Source organism: Mastigoproctus giganteus, chromosome 8 (genome assembly GCF_048544385.1).
Source record: "Mastigoproctus giganteus isolate SK-2022 chromosome 8, ASM4854438v1, whole genome shotgun sequence".
Taxonomy (NCBI): Eukaryota; Metazoa; Arthropoda; class Arachnida; order Uropygi; family Thelyphonidae; genus Mastigoproctus; species Mastigoproctus giganteus.
The window spans coordinates 75,236,068-75,262,524 of NC_143582.1; the positions used below are offsets into that span (position 1 = coordinate 75,236,068).

The window sequence follows — 26,457 nt, forward strand, 5'->3', positions numbered from 1 at the left end:
TGATGACAGCATAAATGACCAGGTGGACAAGGGCAATAATTTCGTGTAACTGTGCATAAGGTTGCCGGCAAGTCAACATAAGCATTAATAGTTTATTTGTTGTTTGTTATTTGGTTTTCAGGAGCATTAGCAACTAAGGCCATATTGCTCTGGGATACGTGGTGGTCATTCCCCGACCTTTCCGCCTCCTCCGTACCGGGCTCGAACCCCGGTCTAATCAAGAAGCGTGTGCTACGCACTGCTGCTCCTTCCCACCTGGCTATGGAAGCACCTGCATTAGTAGTAATCACACCATTGGACCAACTTTGTTATCAGAAAGTATGCTTCACAGGCTAAGAACTGTGGTGCCACCACTCCAGCTGAGAGGCCAAAATACATAAAGATGATAACATTCCTTTTAGACTGACACAGACCACTATTAATAGCCTGGTTGCTCCATGATGACAGAGTCAATCCCCTTGTTACAGCAATACAATGGAGTGATTATGGTGGACCATAAGAGCAAAGTGGCTGGTCACCATAACATGTAATACAATGTTTTTCTATTTTATATTAAATATTAACATTTTCTATTTGTTAATATTTTTGAATTCAAGCATCTAGCTAGCACAAACACTACATAAAAGCAAATATTACACATTTGATTAACAGCATATATGTTATTAGGATTTCTGGCATAAAAACTTGACTACCACAATAAATTACCAGTTTACGTATTGACTGAATCTCCAAAGCAAGACTTTTGATGAAGAAGACAAAAAGAAGAAAGAAAGATAGCAAACTGAACAGAATGTGGTGAGTTACATTTCATTAAGATATGAAATGTCACCTGAAAGTAGTGCATTAAACAGGAAACCCATGTGCATAAAAACCTAAAAATTAATAAATAGTAATGAAATACATAGTTACAATAGTCAAATTCTGGATAAATAAATGTCAACGAGGTAAGTGCTGGGAACCATAAATGTAGAAACAAATAGTAGGAATGCAACAGACAGTATAGCAAGAGATGGCTGAAAAAGGTGTACAAAAATATGGTTATATAAGTACATATCTGAAGATTATCCCAGGAAGTGGGCAGTATCATAATGGGTGTAAATCAGCTGAACTGAGGTATATGGGGTGGTAAAAGGTTGATATATCATTCAGCTTAAGAATACCATAGGATGATTTCCCTGAAAATGTCAATACAGGAGTCATTGCCCTCATTCTTATTTAATATGGTAAATAGCCATATCTAATATGGCCCAAACACAGAAAGTTAATGAAAAGGCAAAATTTAAAATTCCTTCTGGAAGAAATTCCTCCTCTAGTTGTTTACAAGGAATATCCTCATGCTATTTTGGTGAAATGATGGTCCTCTTCCCATTCTAATCCAGTTCTCAGGTGCTGACTTTAAATCAACTTTATGATGATCTAAATATACAAGTTTAAGCAGTGAACAACTTGCATTTCTGGCTAAGGAGAGATTTTGTTAATATACAAGGAATCCCCTCCCCTCATTCATGTTATCTGAAGTGTAAAAAGGAAGTGGATATTATTATACACTTAGGGTATAATAATATGGGGATTGTAGTTCTATTTTAATTTTTATGCCTGGGTTGGCATACTCACATACAGAGAAAACAGGCAAATTGAAATGGTATGTCAGAACTAATTTAAATCTGGGGGGGGGGGGAAGAAGAGAAGTGTTTTGCTAATGTCAGCTGATTAACTATCAAAATACTACCAGAGTCCTTGGAGAAACAAAATAATCCCTAAATGTCATGATGCTTTTTAACATTTTCTTCAACACAGTGGTCTAGATTGAGTTCATTTTCTCATAGAAAATTGTGAAGGAATAAAACCATAACTATTTTTTTATCATTAACAGCACTCAAACAGGCACTCTGAAAATTGTTATACTGACACCTTTAAGTAACAAATCAAGTTGAACTAAATTGGGGCAAAGATATCTGCTATACAAGCCAATATTTGCAATCATAACTATTTCTTTCATAGTTTCAAAGAGGAAAGGAATAATTTCTGAAGAAAAGTTTTTGGAGTTCACATCTGAGTTCAAATAAGTGCATGAGAACTTTGTCATGTGATAGCCATCTAACCTCTACATGTGTTAGAGGAGTAACATGCAGACTGAGCATTTCTTCACATAATAATTTGGAATTGGTAGGTCTTGCTTTAATAAAGGTGATTGTTTTGACAGCATTGTGAAGAATTCCTTTTAATTTTTGAGACTCACTTTGATATAATGGCATGTGAATACTGCAGTGAGTCCATGAGGCTTTAAAAGACAAACTTTTAATATGAGCAGTTCTTTATATTTCCCAATCACTTATTTTGTGTCATGAGTATAAACACCATGAATGCAAGACCATTTCAAGAAATTTGGTTTTCTTGAAAAGAATTAATAAGGTTACAAATATATTTACCAGTTGTACATTTTAGTAAAGGACAACAGAAGAGCATGTTTTCTTAAACTGTACCACCATTCAAGTACAACACAAAAGCACAAGTAAAATAGCTAAATTAAAAACATCCATGGTTTCATCTAACTGAAATACACAGAACAGAATTTTTCTTACTCTGTCTAAAATAGTGGACTCAACATTTTCAGATGTATAATATATTTGTTGTGATGCTCTGTTATCAGATAAAGATATCAGACCTAGTTTTTCTTTCATTATTTCACCAAGCACATAATGAACATTGGTTGCAGCACATGGAGCAATCAGTTTTCATACAAAAGCTCTTTAAGATTTCCTTAACTTGCTTGGTAAGACAAGTGCATTTACACTGTCTTGCCTGGGACTGATAAATAAAATAATCAAGATGTTTTAATTCTGCCGATTTTTATTTGGAAAAAAAATGCGTTAATTTTTTGTGAATTGTGCTATTATGGTTAAATGATGAAGCAGAAGAGAGAGTTTTGTGCTGCTGTCTGGGAACTTCTCTGCTCGTTGTTATTGTTGTGGGGGTTTCATGGCGCATAAACTACTTTGGCTATAATGCACCTATTCGTTTATATTAAAGGAAAAGAGAAAGAATCGTACTGTCTGAAAAGTCCTTAATCAGAAAAGATTAAAATTCTAGTTTGCTTCCGAAAACGGAAAAATTCAGATGTATTGGCCTTGTCACCAATCAAATTCTCTAGGGTTATTGGTTGTTGAAGGATAACCAGTGATTTTAGGGTTGAAATTCTGTCTTGTTTATAATAGAGACAGTCAATGAGAATGTGTTTAACAGTCATATTTATATAGTAATGTGTATACTGTGGTGGATCATCTCCTGTGAGTAAATGAAGGTGGGCCAGGTAAGTATGACCTATTCTTGCTCTTGAAAGAACTACTTCTTCTTGTCTTGATATCCGGACACTGGAGAGCCAGATTTTCGGAACCTATTTAATCTGAAAGAGTTTATTATTCGTTTGGGAATGCCATAGTGCTGTCCATTCTGATAGGCATCCAGCATGAATCATTAGTGCATAGTCTGAGGCTGGAACAGGGATATTGGTTAAATCTAAGCTGGAGTATTCTGGTTGGGTTTTTTGTAGCTTTATCAGCCAGTTCATTGCCTAATATATCAGAATGGTGGTATCCAGCAGAAGGTGACCAATTGGTGGGATTCTTTAATCTTTAGTAACAATTTGCTAATTTCAGGGAATCAGTGTAAATTACTGATTTTAAAGAGCAGTCAGGAGAGAGATTTTTTAAAGCTAGTTTAATTGCGAATAATTCAGCTGAAAAGATACTGAATTCAGAAGGAAGGGCTGCTGATACAATTGTATTTGGAAACATTGCAGCTGCGCTGCTCCAACTTTTGAATTGGATTTAGAGCCATCTGTGTATATTGGTAAAAAATCAATATATTTTTGAGTGTGAACCACATGAACTTGTCTGATATTTAATGATTGCAAAATATTCTTTCCCCACTGACAGAGGTAAGTGTCACAGATCGGTATAGGAGGTGGAACCCATGGTGGTTGAGTACAAGTTGCTACCTGTTGTACGGAATGAATGAAAACGTTCCAAACCTGTTGTAGTTCAAGAAGGCGATGACCAGCTGGTTTTACTATGCTATGTTTATTTCTGTACAGATTTTCTAATGGTGGATTGAAAAGATATGGCTGAATGGGATGCGAGGCGCAACCTTATATCTTGACAGAATACTTCAGCAATAGCAATTTCCTACGTAAAGGTAGTGGCGGCTCGTGAGCATCAATGTAAAGGCTATGTGCTGGCGATGTTCTGAATGCGCCAAGTGCAATCCTCAGTGCACTGTGTTGAACTGGATCAAGCCAGCGTAATTCACTCTTTCTGGCAGAGTCATAAATGGGAGCTCCATAATCAAGACGGGATCTGATTAATACCCTATATAATCGAAGAAGGGAGGTACGATCTGCATGTTTGTGCAGATAAAGCTCTGAGTATGTTTGTGCAGATAAAGCTCTGAGTATGTTTATCTTTTTTAAGCAAGCGGTATGTACTTTTTTAATGTGTTCTAAGAAATTTAGCTTGTTGTCCATTATTAAACCTAGAAATCTAATGTTACTAGTGACTGGGATGGAGATATTAGAGATGTGAAGTTCAGGATCCAGATGAAATTTGTGTTGTCTACAAAAATGTATAGAAACTGTTTTCTGCTGCGAAAGCCTATAGCCGTTAAGGCTAGCCCACTGCTGTATTTCATTTAATGATATCTGAGGCTGTCACTCAACAGATCTCATAATTTGGGAATGACAGGAGATGGAAAGATCATCTGCATGAAGGTAAGTTTCTATGGTATTTGGAAGTTGTTTAGTAATAGAATCTATTCTAAGGTCGAAAAGAATGGCACTCAGTACTGATCCCTGTGGAACACCTTCTTTCTGAATGAAAGTTGCAGAGAGGGCATGTTGGTATCGAATTTGAAACGATCTAGTGTGTAGAAAATGCTTTACAAATATAGGTTGTCGTTGCTATTTGGTTTTTAGGAGCATTAGCAACTAAGGCCATATTGCTCCGAGGATATGCGGTGGTCATTCCGACATTTCCACATCCTCCGTATTTGGTGGTCACAGGCTTGAACCCTGTTCTAATCAAGAAGCATGTGCTACAAATATAGGAAGGTTGCCCCGCAGACCAAGAGAGTAAAGATCTCTTAGAATGCCATGCCGCCAGGTGGTATCAAAAGCCTTCTCCATATCTATGGAAACCATTACTAGATGTTCATGCTTAATAAAGGCATTACGAATGGCAAATTCAGCTTTAACCATAAGGTTCAGGCTTGACCTGTTTTGACGAAAGCCATACTGACTATTGCTCATTAACTGTTCTGACTTAATGATCCAGACAAGTCTACAGTGGACAATTTTTTCTATAATTTTGCTGAGGCAGCTTGAGAGGGATATTGGTCTATAGCTATGGAGATTGGTTGGATCTTTTTCAGGTTTTAGGAATGCCAAAACAGTAAAATGATGCCAAGAAGTTGGATAGACATTTTCTAGAAAAATACGATTGTAAAAGAGCAGAAGATGCAAAGCTTTGTCATCAAGATGTTGTAGCATGACGTAATAGATTCCATCTGGTCCGGCAGCCATTGTGGGCTGTTCCGATAGCATGCAAAAGTTCGGAATATTGTAGGGGTTTGTTATATGGCAGGAGGGAAGTTTTGAAGTTAATAGAGTGCTGTTCTGCAGTGTTTTTAATTCTCTGGAAAGGTGGAGTATAAGCTGCTGCCGCTGAGATTTCAGAAAATATGTTGCTCAAAGCATTTGCGATATCTAAAGGACTAGATAGATCTTGCCCATTACAGGACAGAATTGGTGAAGGTATGGTAAGAACCTTACCAAAAAGCTGTCTAATTTTTTTCCATATTATTTTGGTGTCAGTGTTTTTGTTAATGCTTGATGCAAAACGGAATCCAGGATTCTTTCTTGGCTTGCCTTTGTATGAAACGTGCTTTTGCCTTTGACTTCTTATAATTTATTAGATTGGGTGTTGTTGGATATTGCCGAAACAAATTCCAGGCTTTATTTTTTGCTTCTTTGGCTTTTGTGTATTGCTCATTCCACCAATAATTATAATACTTACGAACCGAGGGATCTGATAGTGGTACTGTGTCTTTAGCCACATTTAGGAGATGTGACGTGATCTATTCTGTCACATCATCTATAGGCTGGAAACGGATTTTTTCCTCATCAAAAGATATTGATGACTGGAATTTTGCCCAGTTTGCTCGGGCAAATTTCCATTTTCTGCAGGATTTATCTGGAGGAGCCGGTGCTATTAATAGGTTGCATACGATTGGGAAGTGATCACTACCCATTGGATCATTTAAAACATGCCACTCTATGGTTGGGAACAGTAATGGAGAACAAATGGAGAGATCTACGGCTGAGGTATGTCCATTTGGGAGCTGAACGCCAGTACTGAGTATGGTGAGGTTTACTGCCTCTATTAGGCTCTCAATGAGTTGACCTCGTCTATCTAATTAAGGATCGCCCCATAAGGGGTGATGTTCATTGAAGTCCCCTAACATACAGAGAGGGGTGGAGGTATCTGTATAAGGAGGTCCTCAAGATCTTTTAAACAGTAGATACGGTTGGGCTGTAAGTAGATTGATACTAATGTTATTTCAATATGGAGAGTTATATGCACAACAACAGCTTCTATTTCAGTTTGAAGTGGAATATGTTTAGTTGGGATGATAAAGGCAATAGTTCTTTATCGAAGGAGAAATTTGCAAAGTTAGGTAAGTTTCCTGAAGACAAAGGGCAACTGGAGAAAATCGACTGATTAGTTCTTGGATATCGTCTGTATTGTAACGAAAGCCTCTGTAGTTCCATTGTAAAATACAAGGCATTATTTGTGTTTAGTTGATGTAGCTGATTCTAACTGCTTTTTGTAAGTGACTGGTTTATGGCATTTATGTTTGTCTTTTTTTTTTGGAAGACTGGCCGACCAGTGTCCATTTCTTCTTCTTCGGCATGGATTTCTAAAATAGGAACTTCCTGTACAGATGTACCATCTGTGTCCATGGTTGTGTCTTGAATATTTTTCACAATATTTGTGTTTGTAATACAAGATGTGGTAGCAATCACTGGTGGAGGAGTTACCACTGGTATTGTCAGAGGTGTATTATTTGCTTGGTCTGTGGTCTTGGATTGTTGCTTGCGTACAGTTGGTTGTATCTCAGAGAGGACATTTCTAGCCCAATCAGAAATTGATTTATTAGTAGGGACTGTGACATCAGTTTGAATGGAGACTACTTGATATTTTTTACAGCATTTGCATAGGTAATATTCTGGTTTATAGCTGGTGCAACTAGTTTTCTTGCTTCTTAGTAACTGACTTTGTTTTCAACCTTGTAGTTTACTATTTTTTTCTTGGTTTTCCACTTTTCACATGTCTTGGAATATGCAGGATGGTCGCCTTTGCAATTTGTACGTGTCATTTTTGTAGCAGTACAGTCATTTTGTATATGGTCTGAGGATCCACAGTTGCGGCAGACAGGAATTCCTCAACATACAGTTTGAGAATGTCCATACTTTTGGCATTTATAACATCTTAAAGGGTTGGGAATGTATGGGCTAATGCGACAAAATAAATAACCTGCTTTTACAGAGGAGGGTAAGTTTGGCGTATTGAAGGTGAGAATAATATTTATTGTAGGTGTCAGTTGATTATCTTTTTTAATCATTATTCTTTTTGCTTCAATTACATTCTGTCCCTCCAGTTCTTGGGTTATTTCTTCCTTGGTGAAATTTAATAAATCCCAACTCGATATGACACCCTTAGATGAATTTAGGGTTGCGTGAGGAGATATTTTTACAGGAATTCCAGCAAAGCTTGTTAGTTGTAGAAGCTTTTCAGAATGTCTCTTTGATTCATAGTTTCTATAAATAAGTCTCCTGATTGCAATCTCTTCACTGTCTTGGGATATCCTGCTATACCCTCCAGATGTTTCTGTATAACAAAGGGAGACAATTTACTCATAAGCTGGTTACTGAGAGAGTGAAAGATTAAGAAAGATGGGCAGGGTTGCTCCATCCAATCAGTCTTCAGTCTCTTTGGGTTGTTGTTATTCATGTCAATATGGTCTGTATTTGCCATTTTTCCGGCCCCGCCACGGGGAGGCAGGAGCAGTGCCATAAAGAGGTCAAGCAGTTAGAAAGATTAGTTGTTAGTAAAGAATATAATATATATAACAAAAAGAAAGGCGAATTTCCTTTCTCTGTCCTTACTTGATACTTTACAAGTATAGAACTTATTTATGATAAATAAACTGCTGATAGAAAACAATATAATTTAAAAAGAACTTTTATCTCTCAGAAAGATCACTGTTTGATTCGCACTAGATACGCTTGACCTCGAATTCGCTTGGCTCCTGGGGCCGAACTTCTCTGCAGATAATAGGTTGAGGCCTTTATCCTCGGTAAATGTAAAGCCAAATTTAATATAATCATCATTGTAATTTCTCCTGTTATTTTATTTTGAATGTTCATCACTTTCTTGACAATACTGCACTATATAAGAGTTAAAATTTTTTTCGCACTGTCACAAGGTCTATGACCTGAATTATTACATTGTATTTCAAAATCAGTCTTCCTGATCTTTTAGGTAGTTAACATATGCACATTTATCATACCTATGGACACAACTAGCACTGTGAACATTTACTAATATAAAGTAACATAAGTAATTACTTGTTACTTTTGACTTAATTGTGTAAAAGGACACTAGTGAGTTTAAACAAGGTTTCTTTCTAGATATACATGTATTACACATTAAATGATGGAATGACAGCTCTAGTTCAAAAAAAAGAAAAGTCTTAATTTTCATTAAACAAATTAAAAAAGTATATAATGTAAATTTTATAATGACAGTTCATGGCATAACTGAATTATGGATAATTCAGTATATAACTTAATCTTATTATATTTTAGTAATTATATTTTAGTATATAACTTAATTTTATTAGTACTAAGGCAGACAGCGAGTTCCAAGGTTAGTATATAATCAAATTTCTTTTTGTTTGTAAGATTAAGAAATAATACCACAACAGCTCATATTAGCAAGATGTTCTGATGGCAGAAATGTTTCAAATGAGCAGGTAGCTAATGGCAAGGTAGTTAACTATACAAAAACACTAAGTCTTAATTGTCTATACAGTAATGTCAGAAGTGTCGTAAATAAAATAAGTGAATTCAAGCTGCTGTTTAGGACAAGTAAACACTGCCATAATAGGGCTTATGGAAACATGATGCCGCCTGGAGATAGGGGATGATGAGTTTCAGTATGGTAAGTATAATGTATTTAGGAAGGATAGGGCAGATAAAAGGGGTGGTGGGGATCATGTTTCTTATAAAAGCAGCCTGAGCACGACAAAAGCTTTCCTGGATTCAGACATTTTGTATGCTAGTATAGAATCTGTATGGTGTGAGATAGTTGGAAGCAAAGGTATAATGAGGTGCGAGTAATCTATAGGTCAGGTGATTGTGAAGATTATGATGAAAGCCTCTACATGCAAATGGAATGGGCAAGTAAGCGTAAATATCTTATTATGGGCGATTTTGATTTGCCTCTAATTGATTGAAGCAAATGGGAAGGAAACTCAACATGGGGGACAAAATTTTTAAATCATCATCATCATGAACTTGGTCTGGCTTAGGTCTTTTAAGACCTGTTCCATTGTAGTCTTGGAAGTGGTTTTGATCTCGCCATCGTTGTCTTGGTCGACCAACATCTCTCTTGCCTGTAGGTTTGTAGTTAAAGGCTAATTTTGGGATCCGGTCTGGGTTTATTCTTTCTATGCGGCTGATCCATTTTTCCTGATACCATTTTATGTCATTTACTATGTTATCTACTATTAATTTCTCACGGATATCTATATTTCTTTGGTGGTCTAGTCTTGTAAAGCCTAATAATGGTCTTAAAAATTTCATTTGTGCTGCGTCTAGTTTGTGTGCATCTTTCTTATTTATGACCCAAGTCTCACATCTGTAGAAGAGGGCTGGTTTTGAAATGATATTGTGCAGTCGTAATTTTGTTTCAGTTGTCATTTGTTTTCCGAAGTGGCGTTTAATCGTTCCATTCATTTTATTATATTTTTGTAGTTTAGTGTGGATGTCTTTCCCTTCATTTGATATAAAATTTCCCAAATAGGTGAAGTCAGATATTTGTTCTATTATTTTATCATCAATCACAATTTTGACTCTTTGTATGTTTTTTCCACATAATCCCATTGATTGTGATGAAGAATTGAGGAAATATTGACAAATGCAAAGTACTGCATATGCGTAGCAATAGCTGAAGAGAAATGTACCAACTGTTTGGTACTAAACTCAGGGAAGTGGAAAGGGAAAAAGACCTGGGGGGTGGGTCATTGTGCAGTCAAATATAAAGTTCGCTGAGCAGTGCAGACAGGTGCCAGGACAGGTCATGAAGTCTTGTCAATGATATATAGGGAATTTTCTAGCAGGGACAAGGAGGTGATTATTAGCATTAGCATAGGCACATGATGCAAGAAAGCAAGCTGATATTGCATCAGCCAAAAAAAAAAAAAAAAAAAAAAAACCCTTATTTCATCCATTCACAACGAGTACAAAGAAGGGCAACAAGATTGGTGAGGGGAACAAAGGGATGCTCTTACCAAGAAAGGCTTAAATTTTGCAAATTGCAGCGCCTTGAGAGTAGGCACCTGAGGTGATCTGATTGAGGTTTATAAGGGCTTGAATGGCTTCAGCAAGCTGAATGCTGATGGGATTCTTCCTCTTGCTCAAATTAAGAACCTGAGGGGACACAGATTCAAATTGAGGAAAGACAGTTCTAGAATACATGTGCGGAAATTTGCCTTTAGCTAGTGTGTAGTTGATTGGTGGAACAGACTTCCATCTTTTGTTGTGGAAGTTGATAGCCTAAATAAATTTAAGGCCGAGCTGGACAGGCATTCGGAATGAATGGAAGGGTGAAATGGGAGGGTTTTTTTTTATGGCTGATGCTGCATACGCTTGCTTTCTTGCATCATATGCCTCTACTAATTCTAATTATTGGAAATGCTCATCATGCTGCAGAAACTTCCTCCATAATAGCCAGTATGTGGATCCCAGTGTTGCAATTTACATTTGGACCCACAACATGCAAGGGGCGCCTCCTTAGCCAGGTGGGAAGGAGCAGCAGGGCGCAGCACACAATTCTTGATTAGACCGGGGTTCGAGCCCGTCACCACCAAATACGGAGGATACGGAAAGGTCAGGGAATGACCACCGCATATCCCGGAGCAATATGGCCTTAGTTGCTAATGCTCCTAAAAACCAAAATAACTAACTAACTAACTAACAACATGCAAATAGATCACCTCCAACCAGGAGTGAAGATGATATTTATTCATGTAATCCAAGATCTCAATGTGAGAATGTGGATTAAGATTAGCATGCTACTCCATCTAATAATTCTCTGCAACAGCAGAATGTAAAAAATTAGGCTTGATGAATAGTGCCTTCATGCTACAAAACATGATCACATAATCTTCGGATAATTTAACCTACAAAACACACACCACAATTCAGGAATGTATTATCAGATAAATTGGCACCCCTTGCCAACAAGCAAATAACTGATTTTACTTTGTAAATAAGTGACAGTAATCAGGGAGCTACATGCAACCTATAGGACAGCATTAAAGCACTGTAGCAAGAAGACTAGAAACACCCAGATAGTTCGGAATGTACGTGGTGGTAATTACTTCATTTTTATTTTTTGAGTCTGATTGGGAGGACAACTCACTGCCAAACTGAAATTTTTTAGTAAATGGTGAAGGGGATATCCACATTTCAGCAAATCCATTCTAATCCTGTAAATCTTGCTAACTAGTATCTATCATAGGTATCTATGTATCTATCAACTTGTATCTATCATAGGCTTCTGTGTCATGTGCATGGGATACTTACAAATTAACACATGACACAGAAGCCTATGATAGATACAAGTTGATATGCAACCAAGTTACAAAGGAGGTTAGGCAGGCGAAGGCAGATTACGAGAAATCCTTGGCAAGGGATGCAAAGAAAAACAGCAAAGAGTTCTTTACTTATGTAAACTCTAGAAGGAAGGGGATGAATCAGATTGGTCCACTTGATATTGATAGGTCAACTGTTGATGATCCTGCTCAGGTAGCTAACAAACTAAATGAATATTTTGCATCGACATTCACACATGAGGAGTTATTCAGCGAGGGGAATGGTAGAGGTGTATTCAACTCTAGCAGTAAGGTACAAAATCTTGAAATAACTGGGAGTAAAGTGGAGGAGAAACTGTTGAAGATAATCACAAGAAAGGCACCCGGGGTGGATGGGATCTATCCAGTTATATTAAAGGAGGCAGCAAAGGAAGTAAGCAAACCCTTAGCCATAATTATGAGAGCTTCCTTGGACTCAGGGGAGGTACCCATAGAAGTAATTATAGACCTGTGAGCTTAACTTCTGTTCCAGGAAAATTAATGGAGGCACTGGTTAAAGAAGCACTGCAGGATCATTTAGACAAGACTTCAGTTATAGCTCGGACACAGCATGGTTTTGTTAAGGGGAAGTCTTGCCTGACCAATTTGATTGGATACTATGATGCAGTCACAAAAGAACTGGATGCAGGGAATAGCTTTGATATTATATACTTGGATCTTAGAAAGGCTTTTGATAGTGTTGCACATGGAAGACTGCTACACAAATTGGAGCAGTGTGACATTGGAGGCAAATTGCTGCTATGGATAAAGGGGTGGTTGAGGGGGAGAAGACAGAGAGTGGTAATCAATGGACACTGCTCATCATGGACTAATGTTATTAGTGGAGTCCCTCAGAGCTCAGTGTTGGGTCCATTATTGTTTTCGGTATTTATAAATGATATTGATAATGGTATATCAAGCTTAATGTCCAAGTTTGCAGACGATACAAAGGTTGGCAGGGTTGTCAAGGACACTACTGACACTATGCTGCTGCAACAGGATCTGGAAAGGTTGAGCAGATGGGCTGAGAGGTGGCAAATGAAGTTTAACATTGACAAATGTAAAGTACTACATATGGGAAACAGCAACCCCAGAGCAACGTATCAACTCTGTGGTACTACACTGACAGTGGTAGAGAATGAAAGGGACTTGGTTGTGGTTGTGCAGGTAGATATGAAGTTCTCTGAGCAGTGCAGACGGGCTGCAAGAGTAGCTCATGGAGTATTGTCAATGATATACAGGAATTTTTCCAGCAGGGATATGGAGGTGATTAATTCCCTTGTATAAGGCAATGGTCAGGCCACATCTAGAGTACTGTATACAGGTCTGGAGGCCTCATTTCAAGAAGGATGTAGAGCTGCTGGAACGAGTACAGAGAAGGGCAACAAGATTAGTGAATGGAACAAAGGGGTGCTCTTACGAAGAAAGGCTTAAGTTTTGCAAATTACAGTGTCTGGAGATTAGGCACCAGCGAGGTGATCTGATAGAGATGTATAAAGCCTTGAATGGTTTGAGCACGCTCAATGCTGATGGGATTCTTCCTTTGAACATAAATTCAAATTGAGGAAAGACAGATGTAGGATAGACGTGCGGAAATTTGCCTTTAGCCAGCGGGTGGTTGGTTGGTGGAACAGACTTCCATCCCTTGTAGTGGAAGTTGATAGCCTAAATAAGTTTAAGGATCAGCTGGACAGGTATTTTGAACGAACAGAGGGGTGAAGTGGAAGTGGGTTTTTTTTTTTTTTTTTTTTTGGCTGATGCTGCATAAGCTTGCTTTCTTGCATCAAATGCCTCTACTAATGCTAATGCTAACTATCTATCACAGAACTGGAATGTGACTACACTCTATTAAATAGTGTGGTGCACAATGTTATATAGATGTACAGAGCTGAACATCTACATAACACTGCTCATATGTAGATGCATGCCCCACTATCTGGGTATTTCCAGTCCACAGTTATAGTACACGGTCATTTTGCTTATTCAGTTTTCATTTCCAGACATATTGGTAGTACAAAAAAGCACAAATTTTATGAACAAATTTTAAACAAATAATTTTATAATCAAATTGAATATACAGCACATGTAAACATAGTTTGGTACGTTTGCATGTGCTGTTTACGGAGTGGTAGTGTTTTTTTTTTTTCATGGGCATGCCAAACAATATCACAATAGTAATGTTATCTATTGGATAGCAGATTCATCACTCAAAAATTTTAATAAAATTTTTGAAAAAGAAATGGCACGTCTGTATATGCAAAAGTCACTGACTACCTGTACACAGAAGAAATGGTTCACCAGTCAAGCTATAATCACCTCCAAGTTACAATCACCTTCAAAAAAACAACCCAAAACAGCCTCATTTAAGCTTCTGATGGCAATGGTTCCTTGGTTGATACATGGCACATCAAATCTATATTATCATGTCATTGTACGTGAACACGTTATTAAAGAAGGATTTAATAACATGTTCACATAAGGATTTAATAAAAAATCACTTAAAACACAATTAAACCAAGTATTACTGGAGAAGTTTTTTTTTCTGAAGTATTCTTTTTATTAGTGGATGGAAAGTACATATATGTTCCATCTTCTAGAGAAATCATAACAGTGGTTCAAAATAGGTCTATGAATGATTGTGCTGACATATTGACTGAGATAGCAGTTAATTTGGATGATGGATTTCAACCACTGGGGTTCTTCCTGAAGACTGACAGTGATTTTTAATTTAATCTCTTCAAGTGTTCAACAAGGGGCATGAAAAAAGTCATAGCAGAGATCCAAAAGAGTTCAAAATTCATTAGAATATCAACAATGGCCAAGCTTATCCTACTGTATATACAAATCAAATCAACAGCACTAATATCCTTTTTTATAAGTGTACTATGTATTACTTTCAAATGACTATAAAGATTTTCATAAAAAAATATATAAATAAAAGGCAAAAGCTGATGCTAGCTAATAAAAAAAATAAGATTAAAAATGAAGTAGAAAAGAAATGTGTAAAAGGAAAAGTATTAAAAATTCATATGTATACATTATTTATACTAAACTGTTTATATACAGGGTGTTTCAAAAATGATGGTTAATAATTTAAAGGTGAAAAGTACAAACTAAAAGAAGCAAAAAAGTTCCAGTGAACATCGGGCCACAAATGAACTGTTTTCGAGATAATGCACATTTTCTGTTAACTGACTGTGGGAGCACTAGTTTAGCAAAAAGCTGTGAATCCTTTGCTAATGGTGGTTTTATTAAACATAAGATAATACATTTTTAATCTTTGGTTTCAACACCACAAGATTTTATAGATGTTACATGTTACAGGATGTTCTTTCTAACACCCTTTCCTCAAATCAGGTGTTATGCTTCTGGGCCTACCTGCTTGTACTCCATGTGTGAAGCGCCCATGTTCTCTAAGGCGTTGACGTACTCTGATGAATGTATGCCTGTTGGGCTGCTTTTGGTGGGAAAATGCTTCTTGATACAAAAGTGCAGCCTCGAGTGCACTGCCGTTGGTTTTACCCTACACGATGTGCATGTCCGTTTGTTGCTGTAACCTCTTTCCATGTTGACTATCATGTACTACTATGCCTGCTATGTCTCAGAGCATTGAGAGAGGGGAAAGGGAGAGAATGAGCATAACCTAACCTAAACAAACAAACAAGTCAACGGTGGATCCCAACTCTACACAGTTCCCCTTGTCAGTGGTGGATCCCAACTCTGTACAGTTCACCTTTTCAGTGGTGGATCCCAACTAGAAATGTGCAATATCTCGAAAATGATTCACTTAAGAACCCATGTTTACTATGCTTTTTTTGTATATTGTAGTCTGTACAGTTCACCTTTAAATTATTGACCATCACTTTTGAAACACCCTTATATATTGATATTGATCTAGGTTATCAAAATGCTTTATACTTACGCACAAAAATAATCCTGGAATAAATCAACACAGTTTGCATCATTTAGGCAAGGATTTGTGCCACAGCCACCAATATCTACTTCACATCGGATTCCAGTCCACCCTTGGGGACACTGACATCTAAATCCATTTACTGTATCTGTGCATATGCCATTATTCAAACAAGGATTGGAAGCACATTCATTAATATTAAACTGTAAGAGGATGCAAAGATAATTATACTAAATAAAAAGTGTCACTAAAATAAACTTAAAATTTCATTTTATTACTATCGTATACAATTTATTATAAGCAAGTTTTTATCCAGTTTGCCATATTTCAGGCAAGTAAGCAAATAGTAATAATTCATGATTTATGTATTTAGTAAACTGATTAAAAAATTAGCAAAAAATCGACTTTTTTTTATGCACAAGCTGAGAACATTTTTTTTTTTCTGTGCATTTGCCATATACCCAGTGCTTCAGGTACAATATGTATGAAAAAAGAGAAATAATAATTGAAGGATTTCTACTGGTCAGATTTTTATTAAATTTGGGAAAAGTTGACAGATCATTCCAAATGAACAAATTATAAAATTTGATGAAAATCCACCCATGAGAGTCAAGTTATTACATGCAGATTAATAGAAATAATAACCGGCAGATTGGTCTGATTTGAGTAGATTTGGAATGGCTTCACAAATCTTTTTAAAAGAGACAAATATAAAATTTATAAAACTTCATCCACTACAAGGTGGGTTATTATATGCAGATGGATGGCAATAGTGATGACAATAAGCACATTATACATACATACATACATGATAGCATGGCTAAAAAGAGGTTTATTTCAAAAAAGAGATAAAAGAATAATAGCATTAGTAGAGATATACAATGCAAGAAACCAAGCTTATGCAGCATCAGCAAAAAAAGAGAAAAAACTCCCATTTCACCTCTCCATTCGTTCCAAATGCCTGTCCAGCTCAGCCTTAAATTTATTTAGGCTGCGCTGGACAGGCATTTAACAACTTCCACAACAAAAGATGGAAGTCTGTTTCACTAATCAACCACCTGCTGACTAAAAGAAAATTTCCGCATATCAATTCTACAACTGTCTTTCCTCAATTTGAATCTATGCCCCCCTCAGGTTCTTAATCTGAGCAAGAGGAAGAATCCCATCAGAATTCAGCTTGCTCAACCCATTCAAGGCCTATATACCTCAATCAGATCACCTCGCATGTGGTGATCTGATTGAGGACTGAGGACTTCGCCATGCGAGGGCATGGCGAAGTCCGGACGGTCTGTGACAGCCAAATCCTCTGCTTGCACCTTCACGATGGTGGGACTGTTAGTAATCTTGGGTATAACCCCCATGCACAAGTACATGGTGGGTGACCACCCAGGTGTGAACCAACGTAAGCAGGGGTCGAGGTGTGGCGCCCACACCACATGGAGGAACGCCACCCCTCTGTTACCAGGCAGTACTAGGTGGAAGATGACTCTCATCAACCGGTGAAATACCACCACTTTGCTTATTGGAGGCTTGAAGTGGTGGAACCCATGTTTAGTCTCTAGAGCTAAGTTCCGGTCAACCCTTCCCTATCTCTTCCATCATGCAGTATGATTGATGACTTTTGAGGTTATGATGAACGTCGTGGTGAGATCCAATATTCCTTACATTTCGAGGGTACAGCTCTAAAACGGTTTTCGCAGGCCGGCCGCTAGTTAGTACACCGGACCGGACCGGACCTATTGGTAACTCTCTAGGAGGCTTCCGGATCAACTAGTGTATAATCTTGCTACCTCTACTCTGCCAGATAGTGACTGGAGGGAGACCGAGTAGTGTGTATGCAGGGAGCATTGTCGAGGCCACGTTATGTCAAGGATCTGAGTATATTCTTACCACGTGTACGCCATATCCAAAAATTTCATTACTTCATACAGCATGTCCCACCCACTTTTTCTTACTATTGAATACACCATGAATTGTCAAACTAATAGAGCAAGCTTATCTGCGAAAAGATCTAAACCTCCCAAGGACTTCCTAATTCATTTCACAAATATACGTGGTCTCAATTCTAATCTCAACGATGTCCATTTCCACTTGCAGTCTGCCAAACCCCATGTACTTTTTCTGACAGAATCTCATTTATCGGTTTATTCAACTACTGCTCATCTTAGATGCCCAAATTATTCGCTGTATGATTCCTTTTGCCTCAAAGGTGGTACTTGTGCATATGTCCGTTCTGATATTCCCTGTCAGAGACTTGGCAATTTGGAATCTCCTCTCTTTGATCTTCTCTGGCTTAAAATCCCTCTACCTCTGTGTCAAATTCATCTGTTGTCTCTACCATTCTCCCAACTCGACTAATCACTTGAAGCTCTTTGACTTCCTCTCGTTGCAACTTGACTTTCTCCAGTCCAACTCTCCTAACAGTGAGGTAATTTTCCTTGGTGATTTTAATGTTCACAACCCCAGCTGGCTTCCGTTTTCTAGTCACACCGACCCAGCTGGTCGAGATGCTGACGCTTTTGCAATTACTAATGACCTTGCACAGATTGTTCATTTACCTACAAGAATACCGGACAATCCTAATCATACAGCCAATACGCTTGATCTTTTTCTCACAAACAACCCTTCTAAGTACACGGTCGAAGTGAGAGCTCCTTTAGGCACTTCAGATCACAACTTGGTGATTGTCTCTTCTCCAATGGAACCTTTATCTCATGGCTATTCCCAACCTCGTGTTGTTTGGCATTACAAGAATGCAAAATGGGATGACCTGTGAGACTTCTTTTCTTCTTTTCCTTGGTTGGATTACTGTTTCAAAAGTTCTGATGTCAACGTTTGCTCCGATCGGGTCAGTGAAATTATTCTTGCAGGAATGGAATCCTTTATCCCACACTCCACTTTAAAATCTCGTCCTTTATCTAAACCTTGGTTTTCCAATAAATGTGCTAAGGCTGTCCAAGAGAAGAATGTTGCATATCATAATTGGCTTGTTTCTAATTCTTCAGTTTCATTTTCTGCCTACACCAAAGCTCACAACAATTGTAAAGCAGTTATTAATCAGTCCAAATTAGAGTTTGAACAGGCTAAGAGTAGAAAACTTGCTTCTTGTCCTAATGGTAGCCGAGCATTCTGGTCTCTTGCCAAAGCTATTGGCCGCAACTTTTGCCCATCTCTGCTCCCACCTCTGTCCAAACCAGATGGTTCTGTTGTCACTTCAGCCAAGGATAAAGCTGACCTGCTAGCATTCCATTTTTCTTCCAGCTCATGTATTAATGATCTTGGTAAAACACCTCCCACCATTCCCAACACACTCCATTCAATGCCTCCTGTGGTCTTCCGTCAAAAGGATATCAGAAGGATTTTGATGAATCTCGATGCTAAGAAAGCTCCAGGTCCTGATGGTATTTCTCCACTTGTTCTCAAAACCTGTGCTCCTGAACTTACTCTTATTCTTTGCCGCCTTTTTTCACTTTCTTATTCGAAAGGTGTTTTTCCTTCTGCTTGGAAATTTGCTCATACCCAGCCAGTTCCTAAAAAGGGTGACAAATCCCTCACATTGCAATTACTTCTACTCTTTCTAAAGTAATGGAGAAATCAATTAACCGCCAACTCTTTAACTACCTAGAAACCTTCCGTCTGATCAACGATCCCCAGTATGGATTCCGTCAGTGTCGATCCACTGGTGATATTCTGGCTTATGTTACCCATTTATGGACTAATTCAATGGAAAGGTTCGGTGAAACACAAGTGGTTGCTCTTGACATCTCAAAGGCTTTTGATCGTGTTTGGCATAAAGGTCTTCTAAACAAGCTTCCATCTTATGGTTTGCCATCTGTTTTTAGTAATTGGTTATCCAGTTTTCTCTCTGATCGCTCACTGAGGGTAATGGTTGATGGCTCTCTGTCTTCTAACTTCTCCACTAATGCCGGTGTCCCCTAAGGTTCAGTTCTTTCCCCCACTCTTTTCCTCTTGTATATCAATGACCTTCTTCCATTGACTGGAAATCCTATCCATAGTTTTGCCGATGATAGCACATTGCATTCAACTTTCCATTTTGAGAAACCTTGTCCTGCTCAATAAGCTTCAACCTCTCGAAAATCTGCTACCAATTCCTTAAATGCCGATCTTCAGGTAATTCTCCAGTGGGGCAAAGACAACTTAGTTGATTTCAACCCTTCTAAAACTCAGTCTTGTCTTATATCTTGCAAAAAGGATTCTTCTGCTCCTATGCTTATCTTTAGTGACATTCCAATTTCTAGGCAAAAAGATATATCTCTTTTGGGGATTACCCTGACTTTTAATCTCTCTTGGCACAAGCACATTACAAATATTGCTTCCTCTGCATCTAAAAAACTTGGTTTTCTCTTTCGCTCTCGGCGTTACTTTTCTTCCAAACAGCTGCTCACTCTGTATAAATCGCAAATCCGCCCTGCCATGGAATATTGTTTCCACATCTGGGGTGGTGCTCCCAAAACCTCTCTCAGGCTTCTTGATTCCATTCAGAATCAGAAGAGGGCAGTTAGGTTAATTAATGATTCATCTCTAACAGAGTCTCTCCACTCGCTGTCTCATAGACGCACTGTTTCTGCTGCATGCCTCTTTTACAGATACTTCCATGGGCACTGTTCTTCTGAATTGGCTTCTATAATTCCCGCTCTCTCTTTCAAAACAGTCCGAACACGTGCCGCCACCAGCCAACATCCATTTACTGTCCAACTTCAAATCCACAGAACCAACTTTTCATCTTCCTCATTTATTCATTCATCTGCCGTTTTCTGGAACAACCTTCCGTCATACGTATTTCCTGAAAATTACAATCTACAGAAGTTCAAGGTCAGTGTCAACAAATATCTTCTTTCGTCTTCTCAATCTCCAACCCAAGCACGGTACTAAGTACTATAGGTTCTAATACCTCTCGTGTTTGGGGTTCACATAAAAAAAAAAAAAAAAAAAATTTTGCAGAACTTAAGCCTAATATGAGTAGCTAATTATATAATAAGTTGTACAAAAAATAAGAATGGACATGCTGCTAACTTTTGACTTAAAAAAAAGCTGAAGATTAAGTAACTTTAAGGAGGAAATCAGGAGATTTTTGAGACAAAACAGAAAGAAAACTGGAATTTTCCTGGAAAAAGTTGGAGGACAGAAGATTTTTGGAAAAAAGCAGGGGGTTTTTGAAGTCAATATTGCACTAGAAATTAAGTTTCACTGACACATTTTATATAAAAATGCAGCCATAGGATTTTTTACAGTACAGTACATTTTCAAACATTTGCTTATTGGTATTTTCACAAATGCAATAACATCAAGTTTACAATCCATTTATAATTATATGCACTAACAGAAAAGCTCAATAAAACAGAAAGTGCAAACTGTTTTATGGTCGCAACCTCCAGAAATGTGCTTTAGAAAAATATCACAAAGGCGTTCAAAAATTGATTCTTATAACAAAACATATGATAATAATGAAAGTGTAGTGCATTTTAATGATTTGGAACAAAGGGTTGCTCTTACGAAGAAAGGCTTAAGTTTTGCAAATTACAATGTCTGGAGACTAGGCACCTGCGAGGTGATCTGATTGAGGTGTATAAGGCCTTGAATGGTTTGAGTAAGTTCAATGCTGATGGGATTCTGCCTCTTGCCCAGATTAATTGCCTGAGGGGACATAAATTCAAATTGAGGAAAGACAGTTGTAGAGTATACGTGTGGAAATTTGCTATAGCCAGCAGGTGGTTGATCGTTGGAACAAACTTCCATCTGCTGTTGCAGAAGTTGGCAGCTTAAATAAGTTCAAGGCAGAACTAGACAAACATTTGGAGCGAATAGATGGGTGAAATGGGAAACGTTTTTTATTTATTCTTGTTAAGTGTCATTACCCGGGGATTACACTCCTTCGTTTATTGGTACCTAGGTACTCTTAGTGGAAGAGTTGAAAAACCAGTTGTGATAAGTTTCTGTAATATTAGAAGCTAAGTTGACTGGATCACGTTTAAAGTGTCACTGTTTATTGTAATATTATTATTCTAATGTATCTCCCAGTTCTCAAAATTCATATATAATGCTCTCATGTGAAACGCTATTGAGATCTGCTGCTAAAGCCTTCACTATTTTTGTTGCAAAGTGGAAGTCACTGACATAGCTTGCCCTCAAAATGAAGTGGAAGCAGTACAGTGAGCAATGTTTACCCCAGGGGGCTCACATCTGGTGAGTATGGGCTTGGCACATCCAGGGTCCTGAGCTGGATATCATCATTCTTCTTTTTCTTGGTAATTTCCTTCTATTTCTGATTCTTGTTTTCTCTCTCTCTCTCTCTCTCTCTCTCTCTCTCTCTCTCTCTCTCTCTCTCTCTCTCTCGCAGAGTAATTCAGAAATTTTTTTTAGCTGGTACAGCCTAAGCCTCAGGCTTCCTTGCACTATATGCTAATAATGATAATAATAACTTTATAAAAGCATCCATATGAACGCGATTTTGCTCTCTACCTGACAATATTGGAATCCATTTAATAAATATCTCACACATAGATGAGTATGCATTATCCACTTATGAGCTGTAAGCCAAAGAGAACGATCAAGGTAATACAGTGATCCTCTCACAAATTCACTAACTGTTGTCCAGTGTGTTGTTTAGTGGGATATTACATGATATGAGCTTTTCACCATCCTTTGTGACTAATCCCTCACAAAGCCTCCTGGAAAAATTAAAGGTGGTGCTATATGGAGAGGCATCACCTGCATACTGTTTTCAATAATTTCTGTAATAATAGTAGCAGAATTTCAGAGCAGTATACTGTTTCATGCATGCCACCATAACAGCATATTCAGTTTTAGCAAGGCCATACCTGTGCTGCAGCTACTCCAGTATGTTGTTTAGTAGACTATGAACAGATGTATACTGAAAGAGGATCAGGAGTTCATGTATAAGTTTTGGGCTTGTAATACGCATAATGCCTTGGGTATAAATTTATTCATATTCAGTTATTCATATTATCTATCTAATAATATATCTAATAAAAGTAATAAATTAACTAATAAAAATTAAGAAATAAAAAATAAAAAATTTCTTACCTCACATAGTTCTCCAGTATACCCAGAATTACATACACAATGAAACATATTATCCATATCCAAACAGTCTTCTGTACCTGCTGGATTACAGGGGCTGCTAATGCATTCATCTACTTCTGCTTCACACTGCAATCCAACATACCCAGGTCGACAATGGCAGGAGAAGCCATCAATGAGATCAAAACATGTGCCACCATTCTGACATGGCAATGATTCACAAGCATCTATATGATGCTGGCATCGAGAACCTGTGAAGCCAGCGTCACACTGGCAGCGAAATCCATTAACTATGTCAATACACTGCCCATTATTAGCACAAGGATTACTAGCACATTCATCAACATTGTGATCACATGTCACACCAGTCCACCCTGGATGACAAATGCACTCATAGTAAAAGAGGTGATCAATACAAATACCATTATCACAGGGATTAAGGGCACATAAATCATATTTCATCTGACACCTTTTTCCACCAAACCCAGAAGGGCAATCACAACTGAAGTCATTCAACAGATCAGTACAATTAGCTCCAAGGAGACATGGCTTCTCAGCACAATCATCTATAAATATAAAAACTAATATTTTGAGATGGGAAACAGTTTATGCAAGTATTTCTGTACTTCTAAAATAATTAACAAAATATAAATGCAGATAATATGAAAGAGTAAGTGATGAAGGAAGGGAAGGATATAAACGTAAATATAATTGCTGAAAATGGGAAGGGGAAAAAAAAATCATGAACCTACAAAATTCCAAGCTTGAATTTCCTTTTATTTTTACTTCCAAAAACTAAACGTGTATCTAAAATATTTTATCCTTAACAAGTTTTTTCCAGATCAACTGTAAAAAAAAAAATTATATGCCAATAATGCCACTTATAAGCAATTTTATATCTCATTTACTGTGATGCTGTAACAGCTGTCTTACTAAAGAACTCTAATACTTTTAAAGCACTTATAATAATAATTATAAGAATGTAATTCTTATAATTATTATTACAAGTGCTTTTATAGAGTCTATAAAAAATTATTTTTTACAATGTAATACCTAATATAATTTTATAACATTATATATATATATATATATATATATATATATATATATATATATATATATATATATCACAGACTGAACATCGGATGGACAAACATGAACAAACTCAAAAACATAAGGAAGAGCAATAAAATCTCAAATAGTCTAAAAATTAAACTATATGAAACTGTCATCATACCCACAGCAACTTATGGATCAGAGAATTGGAGAATAAATAAGAAAGAAAAACAAAAAATAATGTCATTTGAAATGAGATGTTTAAGGAAAATCAATAAAACAAATTGGAGAGAACATAAAACTAATGAACACATAAGGAGAGATCTAAATTTTGAATGCAGAATAATAGAGCAGATCTACAAAAAACAACTTCAGTGGTTTGGACATGTGAACCAGATGAAACAACACAGGCTGCTTAATGTAGTACTGACAGGAAGAATTGGAGATAAGAGACCACTAGGAAGACCTAAAAGAGAATGGCTCGAATGCCTAAAGAAAAACACAGGCTTTCAGAGTTATCAACAAATGATGAAAGATTCAAGAAATTGACAAAATGGAGGATGATATCTAAATAGGGCCTCAACCCATGCCAAACGGAAGAGCAGAATGATGAATGTTGATGATATTTTGTATATTTTGTGTTTTTATTATTTTAGTTAGTGTCTAATAGATTGTTTTTAATTTGTCACTTGCTACGTTAATGTCATTGCCATGTGGCAATTGGACTATTATACGTGCTTGATATATTTTAGTTTGATTGCTTAGATTACTTAAATTTTTGGTATCTATTTTCTATAGGGTATTAAGGTGTATACTGAACAGGAGATTTAGTTAGCGTTTTTAGTCTAACCTATTCCTAGGGGTCTGTGGTGGTGTTCAAATTATATACTATCTAATGAAGTTAGTTATAATTATATTTATTTAACTTTAATTAATATTAATCAATACTAATCAATAATATTAATCAATACTAACTAACATTCCCTTAATAATTCCCTTAACATTCCCTTGATAATGTTATTAATCAATACTAATCAATAATATTAATCAATACTAACTAACATTCCCTTAGGGAATGTTAGTTAGTATTGATTAATAATATTAAACAATATTATTAATATTAAACAATACTTAATTAATACTTAATCAATACTAATTAATAATATTAAACAATACTAACTAACATTCCCTTAGGGAATGTTAGTTAGTATTGATTAATATTATTGATTAGTATTGATTAATAACATTATCAAGGGAATGTTAAGGGAATTATTAAGGGAATGTTAGTTAGTATTGATTAATATTATTGATTAGTATTGATTAATATTATTGATTAGTATTGATTAATATTAATTAAAGTTAAATAAATATAATTATAACTAACTTCATTAGATAGTATATAATTTGAACACCACCACAGACCCCTAGGAATAGGTTAGACTAAAAACGCTAACTAAATCTCCTGTTCAGTATACACCTTAATACCCTATAGAAAATAGATACCAAAAATTTAAGTAATCTAAGCAATCAAACTAAAATATATATGGCTGCTGTTGTGGGAATAAAGTTGCCTTATTATTGTACTTACTTATATCTTGGTATTAAGGTAATAATATTGGGGTACAGTGCTGTGGCTTTCAACTTAATTTACCAAAATCACACCTCGAGCTAGAGCAGCAAAGCAAACTCAGAGCAGTGAAAATGCCTTGCCTCGGGGTGGTGGGGGCTTTCCAGGGTATAAAGGGCTTATCATTTATACTGCTTACAGCATGTTTGCAGAGTTTGATGTAGCAAGCACAATTGAGCCACAGAACATGCCTTTGTGTGTTTCAAATAAAAAGGATATGAGAAGATTAAGCAAAATTCAACATTTTGAAGAGAAAATTTAGGTGCTTGAAAATAAGGGTATTTCCTTGACAGAATTAAAATGGAGGCCTCATCAAGTATACAAGCTAAAACAAACCTCAAGCACTCAAGTTTTTCCAGAGGGCCTAAAAAGTGACATATCCAAAATTATGCTGACACTATTATCTTTTCTTGCTGTTATTTTGCTCATATCATTTACCTGCTTAACTCAGTTTCTTTCTTATTTTTATTTTATTTTTCCTTTAACATATTTTATTTATAACTGTTATTTTTGGGACCACTAATGGAATGTTATCATAATGGATTAGGATCCTGCTTCTTTCATTTATTTTATACATTCTAATATATCAGATAATCATTACTATCACACTCTACACTAGGGGTTAGCAACTGATGGCCTGTGGTTCCCTTTATACAGAAAACATGGTGTTTGACAAATAAACTAAAATGCTGCCTGTCTACAAAATAAAAAATGCAGAAACATAAAGAAACAAATAAAAAACTATGTAAAGGTATGAAATACGTTTTCCTTTAACTAAAACAAATTGATGATTGACTGGAATGAAGAGAAAAGGGATTGTTTATAC

At 36.7% G+C, this 26,457-nt stretch overlaps 1 protein-coding gene across 1 annotated transcript in view; it reads right to left on the bottom strand.

Annotated features, from left to right (window-relative positions):
* The window catches only part of LOC150081645 (uncharacterized), a 981,095-nt gene that overhangs the window by 306,045 nt on the left and 648,593 nt on the right, over positions 1-26,457 (bottom strand). The window contains exons 37-38 of the mRNA XM_090380575.1: positions 22,952-23,514; positions 15,896-16,089 (exon numbers count right to left, since the gene is read on the bottom strand). Of these exons, the coding sequence (XP_090236701.1) occupies positions 15,896-16,089; positions 22,952-23,514 (757 nt within the window). The remainder of the gene's footprint in view (positions 1-15,895; positions 16,090-22,951; positions 23,515-26,457) is intronic.